Raw genomic sequence first — 22,273 nt, forward strand, 5'->3', positions numbered from 1 at the left:
GTCATAATCCCCGCATTTTCGTAGCAAAAACCTATCTTAGCAGAAAGTTGAAAAATGTGCATTTACTTCACACAAGCGCAGCCATGTCCCCTGTTGCCATGGGAACGTTATGAAGTGATGTGATTATGTAATGTGAACATCATTGAAAAGCTGCAAACAGTTTTTGCAAGTTCCCACAGTTTTTGCAAGTTCCTGCAATTTTGCAAGTTCCCGCAATTTCATCGCATAAAACTACATAAATATCCCGCATATTCCATCGCACTTTTTAAGTAAACTTGCCGCAGGATCAAGGATTTCTGCCCACAACAATCACAAAAATACTCTGCATTTTTCTGAAAGGGCTGACTTCTATTCACTTCAGTATTTTTATTACACTTTACAGCCATATATATATATATAAAATAATCAAATTAGAATTTAACTGGAATAAAAACTTTGTGTCTTTGCGAGCAAGGCGAATTAGCCATTGCATGTAACAATGTATCCGTTAATGTTATCTGTGTCATGGATGGTCAGGGATTTTTGGTGGTTGGTTCAGATTTTGAATCTTTGATATTGTGCGTTTGGACAGAAAAGGAGCACAGTTTGCACAAGTCTTGTAACGTACCTGATCAACAACACTTTCCTGGAATCCGAAATATCCAACCAATGGAGTATGACCCCTTTTTGGGAACTAACACATTTCTGCACTTTCTTCTTGTTGCTCTGCCATTATGTTTGTTCAAGGTGAATGACTGTAAATCTCGTGATGCCAACGTACTTCTACCATAACAGAGACCGCGCTTGCAATTTAGACGATGCCATGTCGGACGCTGTCCGTAATCCATTAGGTATACTCTGACTCCACCCATAACAACAAACAAACACATTACTTGATTCTAGACAGTATGTTATGTGCTTGATCTTTACACATTAAGCACAACGATCGTGGGGCGCACATATTGTTATCATAATAAAAATACAATTAATCGTGCAGTCCTAATTTGAAGTGTATTTGTCTGTTCATGTGCATGCAGAAATCCATGATGGACTTTTAATAACACTTCTAATATCTTATCCCACTCTGTATTTTCATATTTATTCATGTTTCTCTAATATTTAAAAAACTTTAAATAAACAAACAGTCTTTGCTACTCATTAAGTGTGTGGATATATCAATGCTGCACATCATGATTTTAACAATACAACAAAATCTTGACCAGTTAAGAGATTATCATCCTCAAATGTATATCTCCCAGCCTTTTTGTAAACTGCCACATTAACAGCATCATATTTTGCCACTGCTGTACAGATCACATTTCTTGAGCCTTACTTGGTAACCCAGCTTGTAATACAATAACCACATGTCTCCAGAATAAATTAGCAAGCAGAAAATTAACTTCTGTCTCTCTAAATGCCAGTTTACAGGAACCAGCTTACATTAAAAATGGCAGCATGAGAGATTTGAATATGAGTAAGAGGTTCTGTTGAGATTTTACCATCAGGAGAAGCAGGTGGCATATTAGGGGAGAGAGCAGAAGCCATAGACTTTTCAGCTGGACCTTAACCTTTTCAGGCTCAATTACAATAGCTACCTTGAATTTGTGCTATGCCTTCCGACAGCTCATTCATCTGCCTCCATTTGAAGGCAAACAAAGCAAACTGTGAGTTTAGCATCACCTACAAAACCTACAGACACATGTGACACCAATCTCTAAAGTCTAATGTCATTCTTAAGTAAAAACTTTGATATAGACACTTGAACATTAAAAGGGAAAATTAATCCTGGACAACCCGAACAGTACAATGTACTCATTTAAAATGAGTAAACTGTACTCAAACCATTAAACAAAGTTTATTCAACTTAAAAGTGTTGTGTGTTCAGTTACTTTACCGCTTTGAGTTTCACAAACTCAAATAAAATCAAAGAACTTAAACTGTAAAAAATACTTTGCTGCCTTAAAATTTTAAAGTAATTTCAACTTACTATTATTTATCGTGACTAGAGATGAGTTGTTATAACTACAGGTGAGTTGTTATAACTTATAAAATGAAGTTGACTTTTCTCAACTATATTTTATAAGTTGTGACAACTCATCTCTGTTGACATGACTTGTAAATTTAAGGCAGAAAAGTTTTTTTACAGTGTAGGTAACTCCAAAATGTTATTTATAACTTCCAAATGTAGTCATTTCTATACAACAGCCTCATTTAAACAAACACTGCAAAAAATTACAACCTTTTGGTAGTTGTGATGAGGTTTATGGCATTTAATTTGCCAGTTATGCTAAGAAAGAGTATGGCGCTGCAAATTTACTTTAAATTTAAAATTTAACATTAGCGTAAATTTAACGTTTAATCAACACGATTGGTTAAGGAGGATTTTCCCTTCCCAGCATGCTTTGCATGAGCCTGCATTAAGAGAGCATTTTTAGAAATTAGGTGATATTATAATATTAGTGTTAAACATTCATTTATAAAGATGCTCTGATCGATCATCCTAGATCGGTATCGGATGATCATCGCATTAAATGACTCGATAGGTACTCGCTAAATTTGCCGATCTCATGAACCCATCTGAACAACCTCTAAAAAACAAAAATATACCTGATTAAATAATATAACAAAGGCAACATCTATGCTATTATTTTATCTAGAAAAAACGTTAACAATTACAGTCATCAAAGAGATTACATATTAGCTTAAAGAATCAGTATCGGGCATTGGTATCAGCCAATTGTGACGACAGAAATTCAGTGGTGGCCGGTGACTTCTTTTATCGAGGGCCCTCGATGCGAAGGTCGTCACAACATGTATGTAGCCCATCATGTGTGTGGTTCTTTTTTCAAAATGTGTGTTCTGCGCGTCGAGAGATCCTAGGTGCATCACGTGTTTTGTCAAAATAAGTGCCTGCTGTAGATGCATCTAAAGGGTTTATGGTAAAAGGGACACTCGCGTTTGCCAGATACTCGCATAATCTCATGCGTAATCAGAGTTTACTGTTAAGGGAGTGTCTTGCGTGTAATTTGTGAACGTGAGCGTCTCTTTTATCATAAACGGTTTTGACGCGTGTGCAGCAGGCACTTATTTTGACAAAACACATGATGCAGACAGGATCTCTCGAGGCGCAGAATACATATCTTTAAAAAAAAAAAACACACACATGACACTCCGAACACTTATTTTGAATTAGCACTCCTCGGTTGAGCAGTCACGAGCCACCACTGCAGAAATTGGTACTTGGTATCGGCTGCAAAAATTCTGATCGGAGCATCCCTATTCATTTATGTTAAAGACTTTGCAGTTTTTTAGTTTTGTGGTTACCATCGTTTAGAAGAGTAGCCTTTGCTGCAAGTTGGATATGTGTTGCTTCATCATATAAACAATAACTGTGTAAAGTCAATGCCAGCACTGAGCTCAGTTTCTTCACACTTACATACACATGAGTCACACTGTCTGTTTCTGTGACTTGTAAACAAAAAATAAGTGGTAAACACTAGGGGAGAAACCAGGGTGAAAGTACCACAGGACGAAAGTAACGTGGGACGAAAGTAACAAAGCAATTTTTTCTGAGCCCTGATTAAATGTGAAATTATACAGAAGTACTTTTACAATTGTTCAATATTCCACATGGTATTGATGGACCACACTTGTGAGTTATTGAACACAGGAAAAACATATCTCTGTCTAAAACAATATCATTTAAAATTTCACTTTCGCCCCTGGTCAGTCTCCCATACTTATTGTAAAACAGCAGTTTTAAGTATAGTGTACTTAAATAATAAATACAATGAAATATAAACTTTTACGTTTGGATTGATTGTAATTTATAAATATTATTTACTTTAAAAAAGTTGTTGGTTTACTTAAATGTTTTCAGGTAATCGGTTTTGAGTACTCTGAACTTGTCGGGATTTACAGTGTATCCCTTACAGTACAGTTTTTTTTACAGTTTTAACCTATTTTAAGATGGAGGGGTTTGTGACTTTAAAGAGAGAGAAAATAAACCCATGGAGGAGTTGAATGTGGTAATAAAACAACAAAATGCGTCCCCAGTATTGATTAAACTCTTGAAAAAATGAGCCCAAAGAGTCTCCGAAAAAAACAGAACAACAGACGGGAAATTTACTCCCCTATTTATTTGTTTGTTTCTTTCCTCCCTTCCTTTTAGCCTATTTCCATTTTAGACAAACAATCTGCATTCATCCAATGAACCACACAAATTCAACTTATACTTCAGACTGCTTTCCTTTCCCATCAAACTGACTGTATTTTAAAGGTCTTCTGATAACCTGTAAGACCTGCTTATTATAATTAACCCAACCTCATTTGTGATGCTGGACCACAAAACATGTCAAAAGGGTCAATTTGTTAAATACATTAATGCATTATACATAATCTGAAAGTTAAATAAATAAACTCAATTGATGTATTATAATTATAATAATAATAATAATGCATTTTATTTAAGGCGCCTTTCAAACCACTCAAGGTCACCTTACAACAAGAAGCAACAGTAACAATAATATCAGAAGTAACAACAAACAAAAGTATCAATAAAAAACACAAATAAAAAACTACAAGACTTGAGTGTACAAAGTAATCAAGAAAGATAAGCGGTTCTAAATAAATGAGTTTTAAGTTTGACTTTGAATTGATCTAATGAATCTGATATATGGATGTTAAGTGGGAGAGAATTCCAAAGACGAGGAGAAACACGGCTAAAGGCCCTATGGCCCATGGTGGTTAGGCGAGCAGAAGGTGTATGAAGGAGACCCAATGAGGAGGAGCGGAGAGTTCGGGAGGGGGTGTAGGGCTGTAAGAGGTCAGAAAGGTAAGGTGGAGCGAGGCTATGAAGAGATTTGTATGTGGGGAGGAGAATTTTAAATTAAATTCGGGATTTCATTGGAAGCCAGTGTAGTTGTTGAAGTGATGGGGTGATATGTTGAGTAAGTGAAGTCCGGGTTATAATGCGAGCTGCTGAATTCTGGATCAGCTGGAGTTTACGAAGAGATTTGTGTGGTACACCAAATAATAAAGAATTACAGTAATCAATATGGGAGGTTACAAGCTAATGAACTAGAATAGAAAAGCTATGTAAAGTGAGAAATGGCCGGAGGCGAGTGATATTGCGGAGATGGAAATAACAAGACCTGGTTATATTATTAATATGGGCTTCAAATGAAAGGGTGCTGTCAAAGATAACCCCCAAGTTCCTAATCTGGTGAGAAGGAGAAATAGAAGAACCGTCAATAGATAAAGAAAAAATGCTTGACTTGGAGAGAGTAGAATTAGCCCCAATAAGAAGGACTTCAGTCTTACTGCCATTAAGTTTGAGGAAATTAGCAGAAAACCAGACATTTATTTCGTGAAGGCAGTTGGTAAGACAGGGAGGGGGAAGAATGGAGTCAGGGTTAGTAGGTATATAAAGCTACGTATCTTCACCGTAACAGTGGAATTTAATACTGAATTTTGAAAAGATATTGCAGAGTGGGAGAAGGTAAATTAGGAACAATAGGGGTCCTAGGACAGAACCTTGGGGAACACCACAGCTAATCTGGAATCTGAGGCTGCAAAAAATCTAAATATTGAGAAAATTGTATCCACTCACAATTTTTTTTGTTAAATATATTTACGGTAGGAAATGTACAAAATATCTTTAGGAAACATGACCTTTACTTAATATCCTAATGATTTTTGCCATTTTCAACATGATTTAAAAAAAAAACTATAATTTTAACCCAAAACAATGTATTGTTGGCTACTGCTATAAATATATATGTGCGGCTTAAGACCAGGGTCCAGGGTCACCTTTAGCTCATCAGTATACAAGGTCAATACCAGACAAGAGAAAGTTAATAAATAAAATAAAACATACCTTTTAAAATAGGTAGGTATGTAAAATCAAGTTGATTCTAAAAGAGCTGTTTTTTATTAATTTTGTATATAAAATGTTGTATAAATATGTACTGTATATACTCTATTACTAACCTTTCCTCTCTGGGACCAAAGTGGAGGGTCCAACTGGCCATGTGGAAGCAGACCATTTTCCAGACAGGAGAGGAACTGAAGGAGATGGCCACCACGAGGAAAACGAAATGGAGGTCTCTGGATCCCATCTTGACTAACCAGAACTGCTGTCCCACCACAGTCCACTTAAGAGGAAGACATATAAAGCAAAAATATTAGGCTAACATACACTAGTCAACATTTGAAGTGGATCAAAAAAAAATTCATCAAAGTTGTCCTAATACAAGAACAGGTCTTGGGGTATGAACTTTTATTAAAGGTTTTGATCCACTTCAGATGTTGACTAGTGTATAATTTCATAAAGAATGAACATGTAAGATATACAGTACAGCCTGTTCTGTAGAAGAAATAAAAATAAATTGAATTAATCATCCTGATAGTTCTAATATAAAAGACTTGATGCAGTGTGTGTACTGAAAGAAGTAATGTAATAATTAATCAGTCATATTATTAACACATTATAATCTGACTACAGGCCCACTTTAAATTCTCATCTCGCTGCAAAAGTAATTAAGTTACTGATTAATTCTGTGTATTATTCGTATACGGTATGTTATCTTGTGATTGGATAAATATGATAAAGTACAGCTGAGAATATTGGACGAGTAAACCCAAGTGATTTCATTTTGTCAAAAGATACTTGATCCTTATTCATTTTAAGTATGCTTTTACATTCTGCAACTACGTAGAGTCTCTGAATACTCTTAAATCTCTAGATATTACAGAATATCATCTTATTAGATTAAGGTGGTGTTATATGGGTAGTAGGGCTGGGACAACGCGTCGACGTAATCAACGTTTTCATTCACTCTCTGTACAGCAGTAAATGAGTCCTCATCTATCTTAATAAACTTAAGAGAAAGAGATTTAATAATGTATGTGCTTCTTAAGTTTAATTGTGTTTATATCTGTCATTACATAGAACAGCACGAAACAATGTGGATTAAACAAATCAAGTTATAAAAATTACACTGTGTGACCATCAAAAGGCACATTGAAGAGGTTTTGCTCATAAATGCTTGCAAAATAAAGTCATTTGAACTTGAGATTTTTATACTGTTACTAAACTGCACAGTATGCGCTGCAAACGCTTTATGAAATGCTACCTCTGACTAAGAATGCATTATTTTGCACTTGTATAGTCTTTTTTTATTTTGAAATTTCAAGAGCAATCAACATATATTGAAATGTTTACATTCAGATATGTAAATCAACATGTATAAATTGCTATTAGTTTATTAATGGGGAGATAATCGAGAATCGAATCGAAGTCGAATCGGACTGATAAAATGAATCGTTAGATTAATCGATGCATCGAAAAAAGAATCGCTAGATTAATCGTTTAAAAAAATATCGTTATCCCAGCCCTAATGGGTAGCATTACTTACTAAAAAGACCAAGCATAGTCTTATAGGATGTGCTTTTTTTACTTATTTCTCAAACTGGTACAATATAGGTTCAGTCCTGGATGTAACTTACCCTGCTGGTGACAGTGCAGGTACACAATTTCCTCCAAATGAATAGTCATGGCATAGTCCCAGAACACACTGCAGGTAACAAGGTTAAAGATCTTAGTAAAGTAACATCATTGGCCTTTACATGAGCTACACTGCAACACTGCTTGTTTTTATGAATTACATTTTTCCTTTAGAGATAATTTTGTTTTCCTGTTTTGTTAATAAATTCTGTGTCCATTAAAGGATAAGTCAAGTAAAAAAAAAATCCTGAAAATATACTGACCACCATGTCATCCAAAATGTTGATGTCTTTCTTTCAGTCGAGAAGAAATTATGTTTTCCAGGATTTTTCTCATTTTAATGGACTTTAATGGACCCCAACACTTAACAGTTTTAATGCAGTTTAAAATTGCAGTTTCAACGCAGCTTTAAAAAGGCCTCTAAATGATCTCAACCGAGGCATAAGGGTCTTATCTAGCGAAATGATTGTCATTTTTGGCAAGAAAAATAAAAGATATGCACTTTTAAACCACAACTTCTCGTTTTCCTCCGGTCCTGTGACGCGCCAGCGCGACCTTACGTAATTGCGTAATGACGTCGAAAGGTCACGTGTTACATAAATGAAACGCACATTTGTGGACCATTTTAAACAATAAACTGATACAAAGACATTTAATAGTATCATTCAACATACATCATTGGAACGGTCCTCTTTCTCCACACTTGTAAACAATGGGGCGTAGATACGTGGCGCATCACAGGACCGGAGGAAGACGAGAAGTTGTGGTTTAAAAGTGCATATTTTTTATTTTTCTTGCCAAAAATGACAATCGTTTCATTAGATAAGACCATTAGGCCTCATTTGGGATCGTTTAGAGTCCTTTGAAGCTGCGTTGAAACTGCAATTTTAAACTGAATTAAAGCTTAAGTGTTGGGGTCCATTAAAATGAGAAAAACCATGGAATGTTTTCCTCAAAAAACATAATTTCTTCTCGACTGAACAAAGAAAGACATTTTGGATAACATGGTGGTGAGTAAATTATCAGGATTTTTTTTGAAAATTGACAAATCCTTTAAGCCTGCATCTGGGTTCTGTCTCTCTCTGGAGAATTCATGTCATATATAGTACAATACAAAGCTGTAATGTTACATTATATTAGAATAGACCCCATTTAGACCAACTCTGAATTATTATTAATTATTATTATGTTTATTAAATTGGCACTAAATCTACAGCAAACCAACTTTGCAACCAATTCATAATAGATTATTCTGTCTCGGTGTGTTTTGAACCAACCTTCTCTCATAGTCGAGATCTCCCACGGAGCCGTTCATTAGCTGATTTGGCGTCCATTTCAAAGTCATGCTGTCAGCCGTCTGGTGTAGAGAAAGGTATCCTGGGATTGCCTTCATATCGTCCCTCTAACAGCGCCAACAGTAGCCCACATTAACAAACAATAACAACCAATCTTAATTAAAAAGGCAAATTCAACTAACAAGGATTACATTTGTGTACTTTTTAGCCTTCCTTCAAAATCAGGGGTCTACAACAATTTTCAGAACAAGGACCTTAGCACACATATGGCGTCAACATTATGAAATTAAAGATGCAATGTGTGACTTGAATTGGAACCAATTGCTCAGTCCACAGCTCACCCTTCCTTTTCGAAACGCATAGTGAAGCTATGGTAGCCGTCACAGGACAAATACGTCATTGTCTGAGACAACATAGTAACAAAACGAACTCTACAGAACGGTTTGTCCGTTTAGAGCTACTGTAGAAATATGATGGCATGAAATGGCGACTTCCATGTAAGGGGACCTGCGGTGTATATAGATAAAAACAGATAATAAAAACAATACAGTTCATTTTGTAAGGTCTTTATACATCACTTATAATATACGTATGTATATCATATTGCATTTCTGTCAAGAGATCCTTCTAAAAATCCCACATTGCATCTTTAAGTGTTGCATTTTAAGCCTGGCCTATAACAGTATGTGTAATGTACCGTGTTTATACATCTATGTTGGTTACATTGCAAAGCCATTAAAACCACAAGTTTTTTATTAGATTATAATTTTATCCATAACTTTTGCCTCTATAATTGTCATATATAGTTGAAACCCACAATTGAAGGCTACTTCAGAAACTTATTTTTAAATGGGTTGAAGTCAAACGACATCAGATGATGAAATTGTATATCCAACTCCTCAAATTATAAATTATTATTATAAGCTTACTGTTATGACAATGTTAAACACAGATTTTTATTGAACTGATTTTTGATTATTGTTAAACAAAAGTTACAGATTACAGTTACACATTTAATTGAAATATTGTCCAACATTTTACTTAAATTATACTGTATTTTCATTCGGGTTATTTGCCTACTTCTTTACAAAAATGGGTTTGAGATAAAAAATAATTGACAGACCCCTTGTTGAAGACCCCATTTCAAGTCAACATGATATGACAAGGTATAATACACATTTTTATTTACCGGCTGCACCAGCACGTTGTTTTTCCCGAACAGGAGGGTCGCTCTGGAATTCTGATGAAGAGATTCCACATAATCCCGAGCAGATGGGGACGGAGAGGGTCTTTCATCCATACTACTACTGGAGTGTCTCTTCTGAATCTGAACGCACACACATACAGACAAACTATTCAGAACTCACTTCAGTAACTAATGTATAACCAAACAATATATGCACTGTAACTATAACAGATTAAGCAGATTAGTGTACATATTCATCACGGTTATGGTCATACATTGGCCATATGTGCAACAGGTTTAATCTATCTGTCTAAAAGGTGAAAAAATGCATCACCCCGGGCTGAGTCATTAGACGTTTGCTGTGTTTAGTTCATCATCTCCACTTTAATATATCAAAAGGGGCACTCAGGACCAGAAACCCTGCAGTTACAGCTCACTAGCTGAAATCCGTCATGAAATTGCACCAGAAAACAAGCCCCGAGCTCGGTCAGATCTATCTGTTTGCGTGACAAAACGAGCAGCATGTTCCCTGCTGTTGTGTGGGTGTTGGAGATGGCCAGAGATAGTGATCAGTCAGGAATCTGACGGCTGCGTTTGCTAATGGAGCTGGGTAATGATGTGAAGCGTGTGAGTGGAGGTTCAGTTTCTCCTCAGATACAGCAGCTGCCCTTTAATACACTGACCACAGGATGACTCGCATGGTCCATAACCCTCTTCAGATGCCTGGGCCGACACATCAATGGGCATTCATTCACCATCCTTCACATGCTTAGACTTTTTTATATTATGAATTTTGTCTGCTTTATTTATGCAATAAAACCTAGCTTATATATGAGCCTTGATATTTAAATGAGCCTTGATTTAGCAGTGTCATCCACTTTACAGGTCACGTTCTTTCTGATCCCATTTTTAAACCCTAGTTATTGTGTAATGTTGCTATAATAGCATAAATAATACCTGTAAAAGGATAAAGCTCAAAGTTCACTGCCAGGTGATATATTTTCTTTAACAGAATTCCCCAGTAGAACAGTTTTTGACTAAACTCCGCCCACAGGAATACGTCAGTCGCCAGCTAAGCTAACGGCAAGCTAGGCTAACGGCAAGCTAAGCTGCTATCAAATCACAACACACTAAACAAGCAACACAATCAGAACTCGTTACGTATTTCTGAAGGAGGGACTTCATAGGACAAGGAAGACATCAGCCTGATTTGAGGACAGTAAAAACAGCGGTACACATATAAGTAAATTGTGTGAAAAATAATGCGTTTTTTTACGCGTGAAACATGAACACATGTTATATAGTGCGCAGTAAACACAATCAAAGCTTCAAAAACACAGAAAGAATGGGACCTTTAAACTGACATTAATATGTAAACTATTCAAGTCTTGTTAAAGGATAAAAAAGAAGGAAGCATTATATTGAGAAACAAGCCTTATTTGTTATGTCACTGCATGTAGTGAATTAAATCTGACAGGCAATTGACTCTCCTCTAAATTGAATCTGCTCTTGACCCCTGACATTTTCTTGAGGCACAGTTTCAAAACATCGAATGAATTCTAAATAGCTTGAACTTCCCATTTAAAATTGCACTTCCATGTCAATGAAATGCAAGAGATTTCGTTTTCATCATTTTGTCACATGGAAAAATATGTTACGAGATTTATCCATGACATTATATATATCCTTTTGGCTCCAAACACCACAGAGCCACAATGTTTACAGAGTACTTTAAATTGGGATGGGAGGAAGTATTTTAACACATTTGACACACATTAATTTCAGTGTTGTCATTGACGTTCAGCTTAATTTAATTTTATGTTCACCAGTCACTTACACAGAGGGCAGGTCTTTTAATAGGAGAGTCTTGTCTGCAGTGGCCGCTGTGAATACGATGCCTTTGAACCAACTCATCAGCTGAAGGGTCTGTCCAGAAATGATCAGCCGTCTTCATTTTAGTATACTCCAATGCACAAGGACCCACTGGTGAAAAAACAAGGTGCACAATGATAATGAAATAAATGTCAAATATGACATCGAATAACCTGTGGTCTTAAAGTAATATTAAATCCCAGATTTATAACACAGTCTCAGTGTGTATGTCCATAAATAACAGAGAAATGGCATTTTGGAGATTAAGTAAATGATCATTTTATTTTAATTTCTGAGTGAAATATCTCTTTAAAGAATTAGAATAATGATAAAAGCAAGCCTACCTAACAAAGAGGCGAGGATAGGTCCATCCACAGGGTCCATTAGGATAGCTTCCTTCTCATAAAACTTACTGAAAAAACATGTCATGTAGGAAAAGTTTGATTGTGCTTAATGTAAACTCTTATCTTTACTCTTCGCAGTGTCTCCATCCCACCTCTCTCACCTGCTGTTTTCCACCAAGTAGAGCACAATCTTGTCAAGCACCTTCAAGATGAGTGCAGTGTGAATCCACACATGTCTGATAGACTGAGGAGTAAGGTTTGAGGACTTGGACATCTTACGGGTACTCTCACTGTATGACAGGGACTGGCTTCGCCTTAAAGTAAAGAGCAAAGGTTAAAACTGAGGTTTACAATCAAGATTTTAATGCAATTCTTATGTAGATAGGATTAATAACCACTTGAGCACCCTTATTTTGTTTCAAACCTTCATGACTTTCTTTTTTGTTAGTACATACGTGGGGTTTTGAAAAACGTTGGGGTGAGTAAATGCTTACAATTTTCAGTTTTAGCTCAACTAATCTTTTAAAGCAACACCAAAGAGTTTTTTTTACCTTGAAATAACGCTTCCAAAACAGTTTCAGTCGTTCATCCACTCTAAACAGGATGAACAGCACTTTCACATTCGCTTTGCAGCCCTCTATCGGCCAAAACCGCACTAAAGAAGTTTCCAAACGTCGGGTAGTGGTCCTGTAGTTCGAGTGAATACTACAAAAACTTGCTTTACGGCAGACCTACAATCCAATCAGAGCCAGCTATGCCTCAGTATTTATGACAGTGGGTAATGGACAATTACGCTTCTAACCTGTAGGGGGAGCAAAGAGCCAAAACTCTTTGGTGTTGCTTTAAACGCTTCTGAAATTCTGTCCACTAGGTGGTACCACTGAGCATATAATTATTGTCTTCCAAAATGAATGAATGTGCTACATTAGTACCTGTTTGCAGGCATTTTTTCATGCAGAAATTCATGCTACAGATCTGCTACATCACATTTAAAGGAAACACCAACGTTTTTCAATATTTTACTATGTTCTTACCTCAACTTAGACGAATAAATACATACCTATCTTTTTTCACGGCATGCACTTTTAATCTTTGTACAGCGTGTTGTGAATGTGTTAGCATTTAGCCCCATTCATTCCTATGGCTCCAAACAGGGATGAATTTAGAAGCACCCAAACACTTCCATGTTTTCCCTATTTAAGTAGTTACACGAGTAAGTATGGTGGCACAAAATAAAACTTTGATTGGAACCATAGGAATGAATGGGGGTAGGCTAAATGCTAACACATTCAAGAAGCGCTGTCCAAAGATTAAAAGTTCACGCATTGAAAAAAGATAGGTATGTAATAATTTGTATAAGTTGAGGTAAGGACATAGTAAAATATTGAAAAATGGTGGTGTTTTCCTTTAAGGTTGTGTATACGATATAATTGAATATTGATATATACAGTCTAAAAGTTACTTTAGCCTCACCTGTTTTCAAAGATCAACTCCAGCTCTTGGGCTTTTCTGCAAAGCTCCTCAGCTGGAGGGAAACTCTTGGCCACTTTAGTGAAGAGCGCTGCTATCTTGTTGCTTCGCAGGAACCCTGCGGCCCTCCTCTTCAAACCGTGAAGCACGCACGCTTCAACAGCAGCTGAACACATTTACACACAGACAAATGGACAACGGCACAAAAACTGATTACTTTTTATGAAAACTGATCAAAGCCTTGTAAATAGCATAAAGGGCTTTGGACTATCTAAACAACGTGGATTAAAGACACAATTGCTAAATAGTAACTACTGAACATATTCTTTCATGTACTATTATAGAAATTACATATTTAAGTACATTTTTGTGTTTTTACAAATTATATAAGGGAAAATATACACTGCAATTTTTAGACAATAACCCCAACATGAAGTTTAGGTTACTTCTTTAATAATAAGCAGCTCACCGTGCATTTCAAACTTAATACACTGCTACTTAAAAAATAAAAATATACAATACAAATTTTTCACAGTATATACTCGTGACTCTTTGTCTCTCACATATTTTACCACAAAATGCGGTGACTGACTAAAGTGTTTTATAAAGCATTCATGACAGCCTTTCCAATGCAAAACAAAAGCATAAGGGGACAATGTGATGCAATAGTACAGAAATACTGTATGTAAACGGAAAGACTTTGTACGTGGCTAGACGTGGCAGTGCCTGCAAAACTGATATTGAGTCTCTCACAAGACTAATCTTGTGAATCTGTTTGGAAGGGGTCAGGGGGTGGGAGACTGCGTAGCCATGGAAACCTTCACTGATGGAGCACTTATTCTCATTGAGAGCTGGGCAGGCCTCTAAAACAACATCAGGCTCTTGTCTCACTTTTACTTCTGTATTTTTTTAACTCTCCTCTTCTCTTCTCCTCTTAGTGTGATGTTTTGCTCTTTTATTGTTGTTTTTTATGAACGTCTCAATGGCTTTTCATCAGTGTCTGTATCTCTGTCCCCACTCACTGCCTCTGCTCTGGTTATAACCTTATCTTCCATCTTCATCTTTCCAGCAGCGAACTGTCACTTCTATCTCTGTGAAAATCTATAATGTGGTTAACTGAAGCTGTGGAGAAACTGAGGGTGGTCGGGTTGGTTCACCAATGCAGTGATTCCTATTCCAGTCTTGAAATCATAAGCTTTTTGGTAAAGTACTTTAAGACTTAAAATGGTTGTGTGAATAGTAGAGATGTTCAAAATGTGTAATGTTGGAAATTTCTTTGCATCCTAACATTTAATTGAACTGAATAGATTTTATAGTGGTAATGTTGTGCTCTTCATTTTAATTAGGTTTTAAATTATTATTAGGCCTATTAATGAATTTTTGTTTGATGCCTAATTTCATCATGTTTAAACCGTATATTTTGCATTCAAACAATATTTGAAGAGTTTGGTTCCAAAACGCGACAAACGGCATTAAAAAAAATGTGTTACCGCCAAAGTCAGTATTGTTTCAGGTCAGTATTAAAGTCAATTCTTAATTTTACGCAAAATCTGATATCTGCTGTGTTATTCCGTCGTCATCTCCAAGCCGCGACAAACGCCAGTCCTCATTCTGTGCAGAATGCAATAAATCTGCTTAACCAATCACAGCGCACCATTCCACACATTGAAAACAATAAGCGACAACGTCTCAAGAATGATGGTGTTCTTATTATGAAACAGTAAGTGTTTTGATTAATGCAATTAATGTTTATTTTTTGAATCAGTGTATAACACTAGTCAACTAAATTAATATACAATGGGAAAGATAAATGCACATTACACATTTATATATATTTGATTTAATAGATTTAGAGCATTTATTGGATTTTGTGAAAAAATAATCTGTTTTTATAATAAATCTTTGAAAATCAAATTATGGATTTGAATTTGTAATGTTATTATACTTTAACTTAAGATGCTATGTGAAAGTTTGCAACAGAAAATAGTGGTTTTCATTTTGTCACTTTCTTGGTATAGAATTTTTTTTACCCAAATTATTCAAAATTGATTTCTTGCATTTTGGAATCAAACTCCTTATTTGGAGGACCCCCAATAAAACCACCACAGACTCCCAAGGGTCCATTAACCCCGTTAAAGATCAATACATTAACAATATACTTTAAATAACTTTAAATTGCCTTTCCAGCTTTAAATATTTTTATCAAAATGCCTTTCGCAACATATTCTGACCCCACAGTATAGTTTATTTAAAAAATATTTTTTCATAGGGACCTGTTTTCACCCTAATCAATTCTGAGCAATGCACATCCATACAAACACAACAGGTCCCTTATTCTGATGCTTCGCTTTGACCACATTAATGGATTCATTCGGAAGAGAGAACACAGATAAAATGAGACAGAGCGGTGAATTGAATGCAGAGGATACACAGAACACAAAACAAGTTCAAAGGTTTCATCTCTTATCACACGCAGCAAAAACAAAACAGCTAATGAGGAAGGATGCCTTTTTTAAAATGGAAAATTCTGCAATTTAACCTGCCCTCTTAATAATTTAAAAACCCATATGGCAGCTGCCACAAAACAAACATCGGCGTTTGAGACAATGTAGGGATGAAACGCACTCTGTAGAACAGTTTGTACGTTTAGGGCTACTGTAGAAACATGGCGGCGACTTCCATGTAAGGAGACTCGGTGTACGTGGATAAAAATGGGTCATTCTAAAATATCTAAGATAATAAAAACAATACAGTTTGTTATGTAAGGTCTTTATACACCACTTATCACATCCATGACACCATCTATAACTCAGCCATGGTAACCTTCGGCAAGCTGGAGAAGAAATATCTTGAAGCAGGAATAACCAAACTTGAGCCAGCCATCATAGCCAAACGTACAGTTCTGCCAGATTTCAAGCGCAAGCCTTCAGAGAAAGCATTAGCTGCACTCCGGAAGGCCAGAAACTATGCTCAGCTGATTGCCAGGAAATACGCTAACGATTATTGTCTGAACCTCTGTCAGAGCATTCAGCTCTCTGCAGTCTGTGGCAACTTCCGCTTCATGTATGAGATCATGAAGAAAGCATTTGGCCCAAGTACCATCAAGATCGCTACCCTAAGGTCTGCTACAGGCGACGTGATCATGGACCGCGGTAAGCAGATGGAGAGATGGGTGGAGCACTACAAGCAGCCATACTTGAGGGAGAACACTGTCACTGACACTATAATGGAGAGCACCACCTTCTTGCCTCAGATGGAAGAACTTAATGCTTTGCCCACTGTGGATGAGCTTAGAAGACTATTGACCTCGAAGCATGTGGCAAAGCTCCAGGCAATGATGGCATTCCCCCAGAGGTCATCAAGGCTGGCAAGAAGAGTGTTCTCAGCGACCACCTCCATAAACTCTTACTCCAGTGTTGGGAGGAGGGAACAGTTCCTCAGGATATGCGCGATGCCAACATCCTTAAAGCTCTCTATAAGAACAAAGGAGACCGCAGTGACTGTAACAACTATCGTGGCATCTCCTTGCTGAGCATTGTGGGGAAGGTCTTTGCCTGTGTGGTGCTGAAGAGACTACAAGTGCTGGCTGAACATGTCTTTCCAGAGGTGCATTGCGGCTTCAGATCACAGAGATCAACAATTTACAGGATCTCTTCACTGAGCCAGCTACAGGAGAAGTGCCAGGAGCAGAGACAGCCACTCTACATCACCTTTATCGACCTGACCAAGGCCTTCATCGAAGAAAGGCCTCTTCACTCTACTGCACAGGATTGGATGTAGAGGGGTTGTCTCTGCTCCCGGCACTTCTCCTATAGCTGTCTCAGTGAAAAGGTCATGTCGATCGTTGATCTCTGTGATCTGAAGCCGCACTGCGCCTCTGGATAGACATATTCACATCCTTCCATGATGAAATAAAAGGTAAAGTCCAGTATGTTGGCTCATCTTCGGAACCTTTCCCGATCCGAAGTGGTGGGAAGCAAGGCTGCGTCCTTGCCCCGACACTCTTTGGCATCTTCTTTTCCCTGCTGCTGCGCCACCCTTCAGTCAGTCAGAAGATGGTGTCTTTATCCGCACTAGGAGTGATGGCAGCCTATTCGACCTTACACGTCTGCTTACAAAGACCAAGGTGCGTAGGGTCCTGATTAGGGAGATGCTATTTACTGACGACGCCGCCCTGACTGCCCATACAGAGGAAGCACTACAGCATCTCATCAGCAGCTTTGCACGTGCCTCTGATGAGTTTGGGATGATCATTAGCCTGAAAAACTTTACATATTTTGGCTCCACTATCTCCAGCAACCTCTCTCTGGACGACGAGCTGAATACCAGAATCGGCAAGACATCTATAGCTATGGCCTGCCTGATCAAGAGAGTGTGGAACAACAGTACGCTCACCATCAACACTAAGATGAAAGTGTACCAGGCCATTGTCTTCAGGTCTTTTCTTTACGGCAGTGAGACGTAGACTATCTATACCTGGCAAAAACCCAGACTTAACTCTTTCCATCTGCGCTGGGCACAGAGTATGTGAGCGGAGTGGAAAGAATTTGCGCTCCGCGCTCAAGGCATTTCATAATAACTCCGCTCAAGCTCCGCTCTGGGTGTACAATATTCCACTCCTCGCTCCCTCCCCACGCCCTCCTTATTAACGCCTCGCTTCGCGTTCGCTCCATTGTAAATTATAATTCTCTTTCGAAACACCAACCTCGTTGGCTCGTTAAAATATCAGAGTCCATTTCAGTTCTGTAGCAGAATGCGCAATTTATTGTCCAACTCTAATAAAGCATATGGCATAAGTGTGTCATGGACCGCACTGTAGCAAGGTAAATGCCGCAAGTTATTTACAAATTTAAATGGCATTTTCTTTTTTTCTGTGTTGGTGGTTTAGGTTGTTAAAGCTGTATTAATACCAACCTTTAGATTTTCTTTCCAAGTGTTAGCAGAAAACTTGTGTTTTCTTGACACGTGCCTTTTAAGATTACACAAGGAATCTTTTGATGTTGTAATCACCTCCCCGCACTCACGTTCTTCTTTGTCATCATAACCTCTTAAAATACATTTGTATTTTCCCCCCTTGCACTGTAGTATTTTAGAAACTCTTTATTTCTGTCTTTCTTTAACTGTGCTTATTAATAACTTATGAATTTGTCCATCATATAATGCAAAGGCAGAAATCGCGAGGGGGTCGGTAAAATATAATTAAAAACATAATAAATAACATGATATTATATTAATGTTTGTGTAGTTAAACAAAACAAATTCAATTGGGGACAACATATATGTTTAGAAACATTTTCAGCGTCCCTCCCTTGTCTCACAGTGTTTTTGGTTCTTGCTCGTGACTGAGCGATAGTGGAGCTTTTTCGGAGCAAGAGAAAATCACGACGCTCTGACATTTAAAAAATCCGCTCCTCGCTCCTGGGAAAATCACGCCACTCCACTCCTCGCTCCCACTCCGCACCGCTCACATACTCTGGCTGGGCATCACCTGGCAGGACCGTGACCCACACAATGAAGTGCTAGCTCAAGCAAAAACATTCGGCACGCACGCACTCCTCTCACAAAGATGCCTACACTGGCTCGGCAATGTCTGGCGAATGCAGGATGGCCAGATTCCTAAGGACATCATGTATGGTGAGCTAGCCTCTGGCACTGGACCAACAGGCAGACCAGTGCTCCGGTACAAAGACGTCTGTACAAAGTGTGACTGAAAGCCGTCAGCCTGAATCCTGCATTTGTAAGCGATCCCTCTTGGAAGAGATCCTTCTAAAAATTACACAATGCACCTTTATAGGAGTCTTTCCCTATGACAGGAGATTGCAGAACAAGCATGCTGCTCTTCACTAGCTAATAAAAGTTGAGCTGTCGAGCTCCAATTGGTGCAAAATACACAATAAAAGTATATGAAAATTGTATATATGATTTATGCGCTATATACCCACACTGAAGACGCGCTGTACCAGGTTAGACGTCCTTGGATTGCAACATTCTTTAATAGTTTTTATTAAATTTAGGCATGAACGAGACTGCATAAGAAGAAAAGATGCTCAGTGATCAACAACTTACATTTTGTTCTTCCTATCTCACAAAGATATCTAATGGCTTCAGAAAACTTATAAAGCACAATGACTATTTTCATGGTACTTCAATAGATCTTCTATGTCCTTTGTAACCATTACTGTCACTGTCAGTATTAAAAAGTTTAACCTTGACATTCTGTTCTAACAACGTGTTTTGTATTCAACATCTTGATGGGTAAATGATGACAGATTTTTTATCAGTTAGGTAAACTTTTTAGTTGAAGTCTTTATCTTTTTGTTCTGTAGTTTTGCTTTGGCATCTGCAGAATGATTTGTGAAGATTCAAGAAGAAGTGACTGCGGTGCCTACGTATAATTGCTTTAATTCTAAGTGATTCTTACTTCAATTCTTTTAACTGTCAGAGACACAGAAGGAAATATGACGTCCTGGTATGCAAGGCAAATGAAAGCAATATTATGCCATTCTCAATAAACCGCAGGAAAGCGTGCATGAAGAGCACGAGCAAGACAGAAAGAAGAGAGCGGGAGTAGAGTAAATTACATTTCAAAGCAATATCCACAGCAACAAACACAGCCCAAAGATTCAAGCTGTCACAGGAAACGACACAGGGAGCAGGCAGCCACCCCAGTGACCCTGATCTCCATCTCTCATTAAAAATGTAATCACACCGCCTGCATTAATGGCTGCTAATCATACTGGCACAGTGGGAAACCCTGGATGGATGCACACATCTCCAATGACCAGCATTTTACACTGCATTTCACCTAGAAAAGCGTAATGTAATGGGGTAAAAGCCCTGAAAAGACAAACAACATGCCATCAAAGCCACAGGTAGATTAGAGACAAAATTAAGAGATGGCAGATCCAGACAACCATACAGGGCTGTTAACTGTACCAACCATGTCTGCTGTAGTGAAAAATGTCAGTGTTGACATTTCCATTGGCAGTGTGTAAACATCACTGTTATCAAGAGAGCCAATTACTCCCATGTGGGCAGCCAGCAAAGTCTGGTTAGTCTTTATTCATTACTTTCTAGAGACACACTGGATAGTGCCGGTTTCAAAACATGAACGCTTTTTAACCACTACTGTTAAAAATGTACTGTAATTCATGTAATTCATTCCTTTACGATTCATGATTAGGTGTTGTTTATCTCTTGAGCATCTCAGGTTTGGTCTAATTCTGTTTAAGAGTGCCATGAAGATTTAGCTCTACAGCAGGGCTATAGATGGAAATCAGTCATGTGACCTTTTACGTCATGCCGCCATCTTGAGGACCTACCGAGTACTACCAAGCCGCTCATAAGCATTGGTTAGCTTGCTACGATTTACGGATTTCTTATCTTTTCCTGTCTATGATTCTTACAGATACAGTAAAGGGCTTCGAAAGACAACATGTCACATCTCGACTGTCATGAAAAAAAACGCTACTTTAAAAAAATATATCTTGGTTAGGGTGTGATGCTTACTCGATCCCTGATGCGTTCTTCCACTGCCACTGCCACTGTCCGCTGCTACCGAACTACCACTATTGAAAACATTGTTTGTGTACACGAAGTTTACTAAAAAGAAAGGTTTTGTACAACTGACTTTGGCTGTTATGGTGTCCGCTCCTCATCTCTGCCAGACGTAAATAATCGATTTCCGAATGCAAATGAATGAATCTCATATGAGGCTGTTTTTTTCAACTAGAAGGTCAATATTGTTTTTCACTTGCGACAAAACTATGAATTATCCATGCATTTTTATGGAACTATGCTTTAGGAGCTATCAATCTTTACTCTCCTCCCTCCTTACGTCGCAATTGGTGATCAATACATCTTGACTGGGAAAAAGGCGGCGAGCGGACACCAAATCATCCAAAGTCAGTTGTTCAAAACCTTCATTTTAGTTAACTCTGTGTTCACAAACAATGTTCTCAATGCTCGAGACACAGGCGATACTTTGAGCAAAATATCATGTTGTGTTGAGCCTTCTTAGTGTTGTAAAAATAGCGATTTTGATGCTCACAGCACATTGAAGGCATAGCTTCTAGTTCTTTTGCGACCACTTCAGGTCCTCAAAATGGCAGAAGACAAGTGAATGACGTCAGCTGATATTCATGTATTCAAATCTTACCCTGGAGGGCCGAGCACTGCAGAGTTAAGCTCCAACCCTGATCAAACATGAGCAAGCTAATCAAGGTCTTCATGATCACTAGACAATCTCAGGTGGTTAAGTTTGATGAGGGTTGGAGCTAAACTCTGTAGTGTTCGGCCCTCCAGGGTAAGATTTGAATAGCCCTGCTTTAGAAAAAGGGTATAGTTCACCCAAACATTTAAATATTGTCTTTACTCACAGTTGTTACAAACCTGTATACATTTCTTTGTTCAGCTGAACACAAAGGAAAGCATTGTTTGTAATCAAATTGTTTTTGAATATCATTGACTTTCATAGTATTTTTTCCTACTATGAAATTGAATGGTGCTTCTGTTTCCTGTTTTGATTACAATATACCTTTGTGTTCAGAAGAACAAAGAAATTTATACATGCTTGTAACAACATGAGGGTGAGTAAATGATGAAGGAATTTTCATTTTTA

At 37.7% G+C, this 22,273-nt stretch overlaps 1 protein-coding gene across 2 annotated transcripts in view; it reads right to left on the reverse strand.

Moving 5' to 3' along the window:
* sgsm1a (small G protein signaling modulator 1a) overlaps positions 1-22,273 on the reverse strand; it is a 58,920-nt gene that overhangs the window by 13,701 nt on the left and 22,946 nt on the right. For both annotated transcript variants that reach the window (XM_065250747.2, XM_065250748.2), the window contains exons 4-11: positions 13,657-13,819; positions 12,345-12,497; positions 12,184-12,251; positions 11,805-11,950; positions 9,971-10,108; positions 8,764-8,888; positions 7,489-7,556; positions 5,971-6,134 (exon numbers count right to left, since the gene is read on the reverse strand). In XM_065250747.2, the coding sequence (XP_065106819.2) occupies positions 5,971-6,134; positions 7,489-7,556; positions 8,764-8,888; positions 9,971-10,108; positions 11,805-11,950; positions 12,184-12,251; positions 12,345-12,497; positions 13,657-13,819 (1,025 nt within the window). The remainder of the gene's footprint in view (positions 1-5,970; positions 6,135-7,488; positions 7,557-8,763; positions 8,889-9,970; positions 10,109-11,804; positions 11,951-12,183; positions 12,252-12,344; positions 12,498-13,656; positions 13,820-22,273) is intronic.

The sequence above is a fragment of the Paramisgurnus dabryanus genome, chromosome 5, assembly GCF_030506205.2.
Source record: "Paramisgurnus dabryanus chromosome 5, PD_genome_1.1, whole genome shotgun sequence".
NCBI lineage: Eukaryota > Metazoa > Chordata > Actinopteri > Cypriniformes > Cobitidae > Paramisgurnus > Paramisgurnus dabryanus.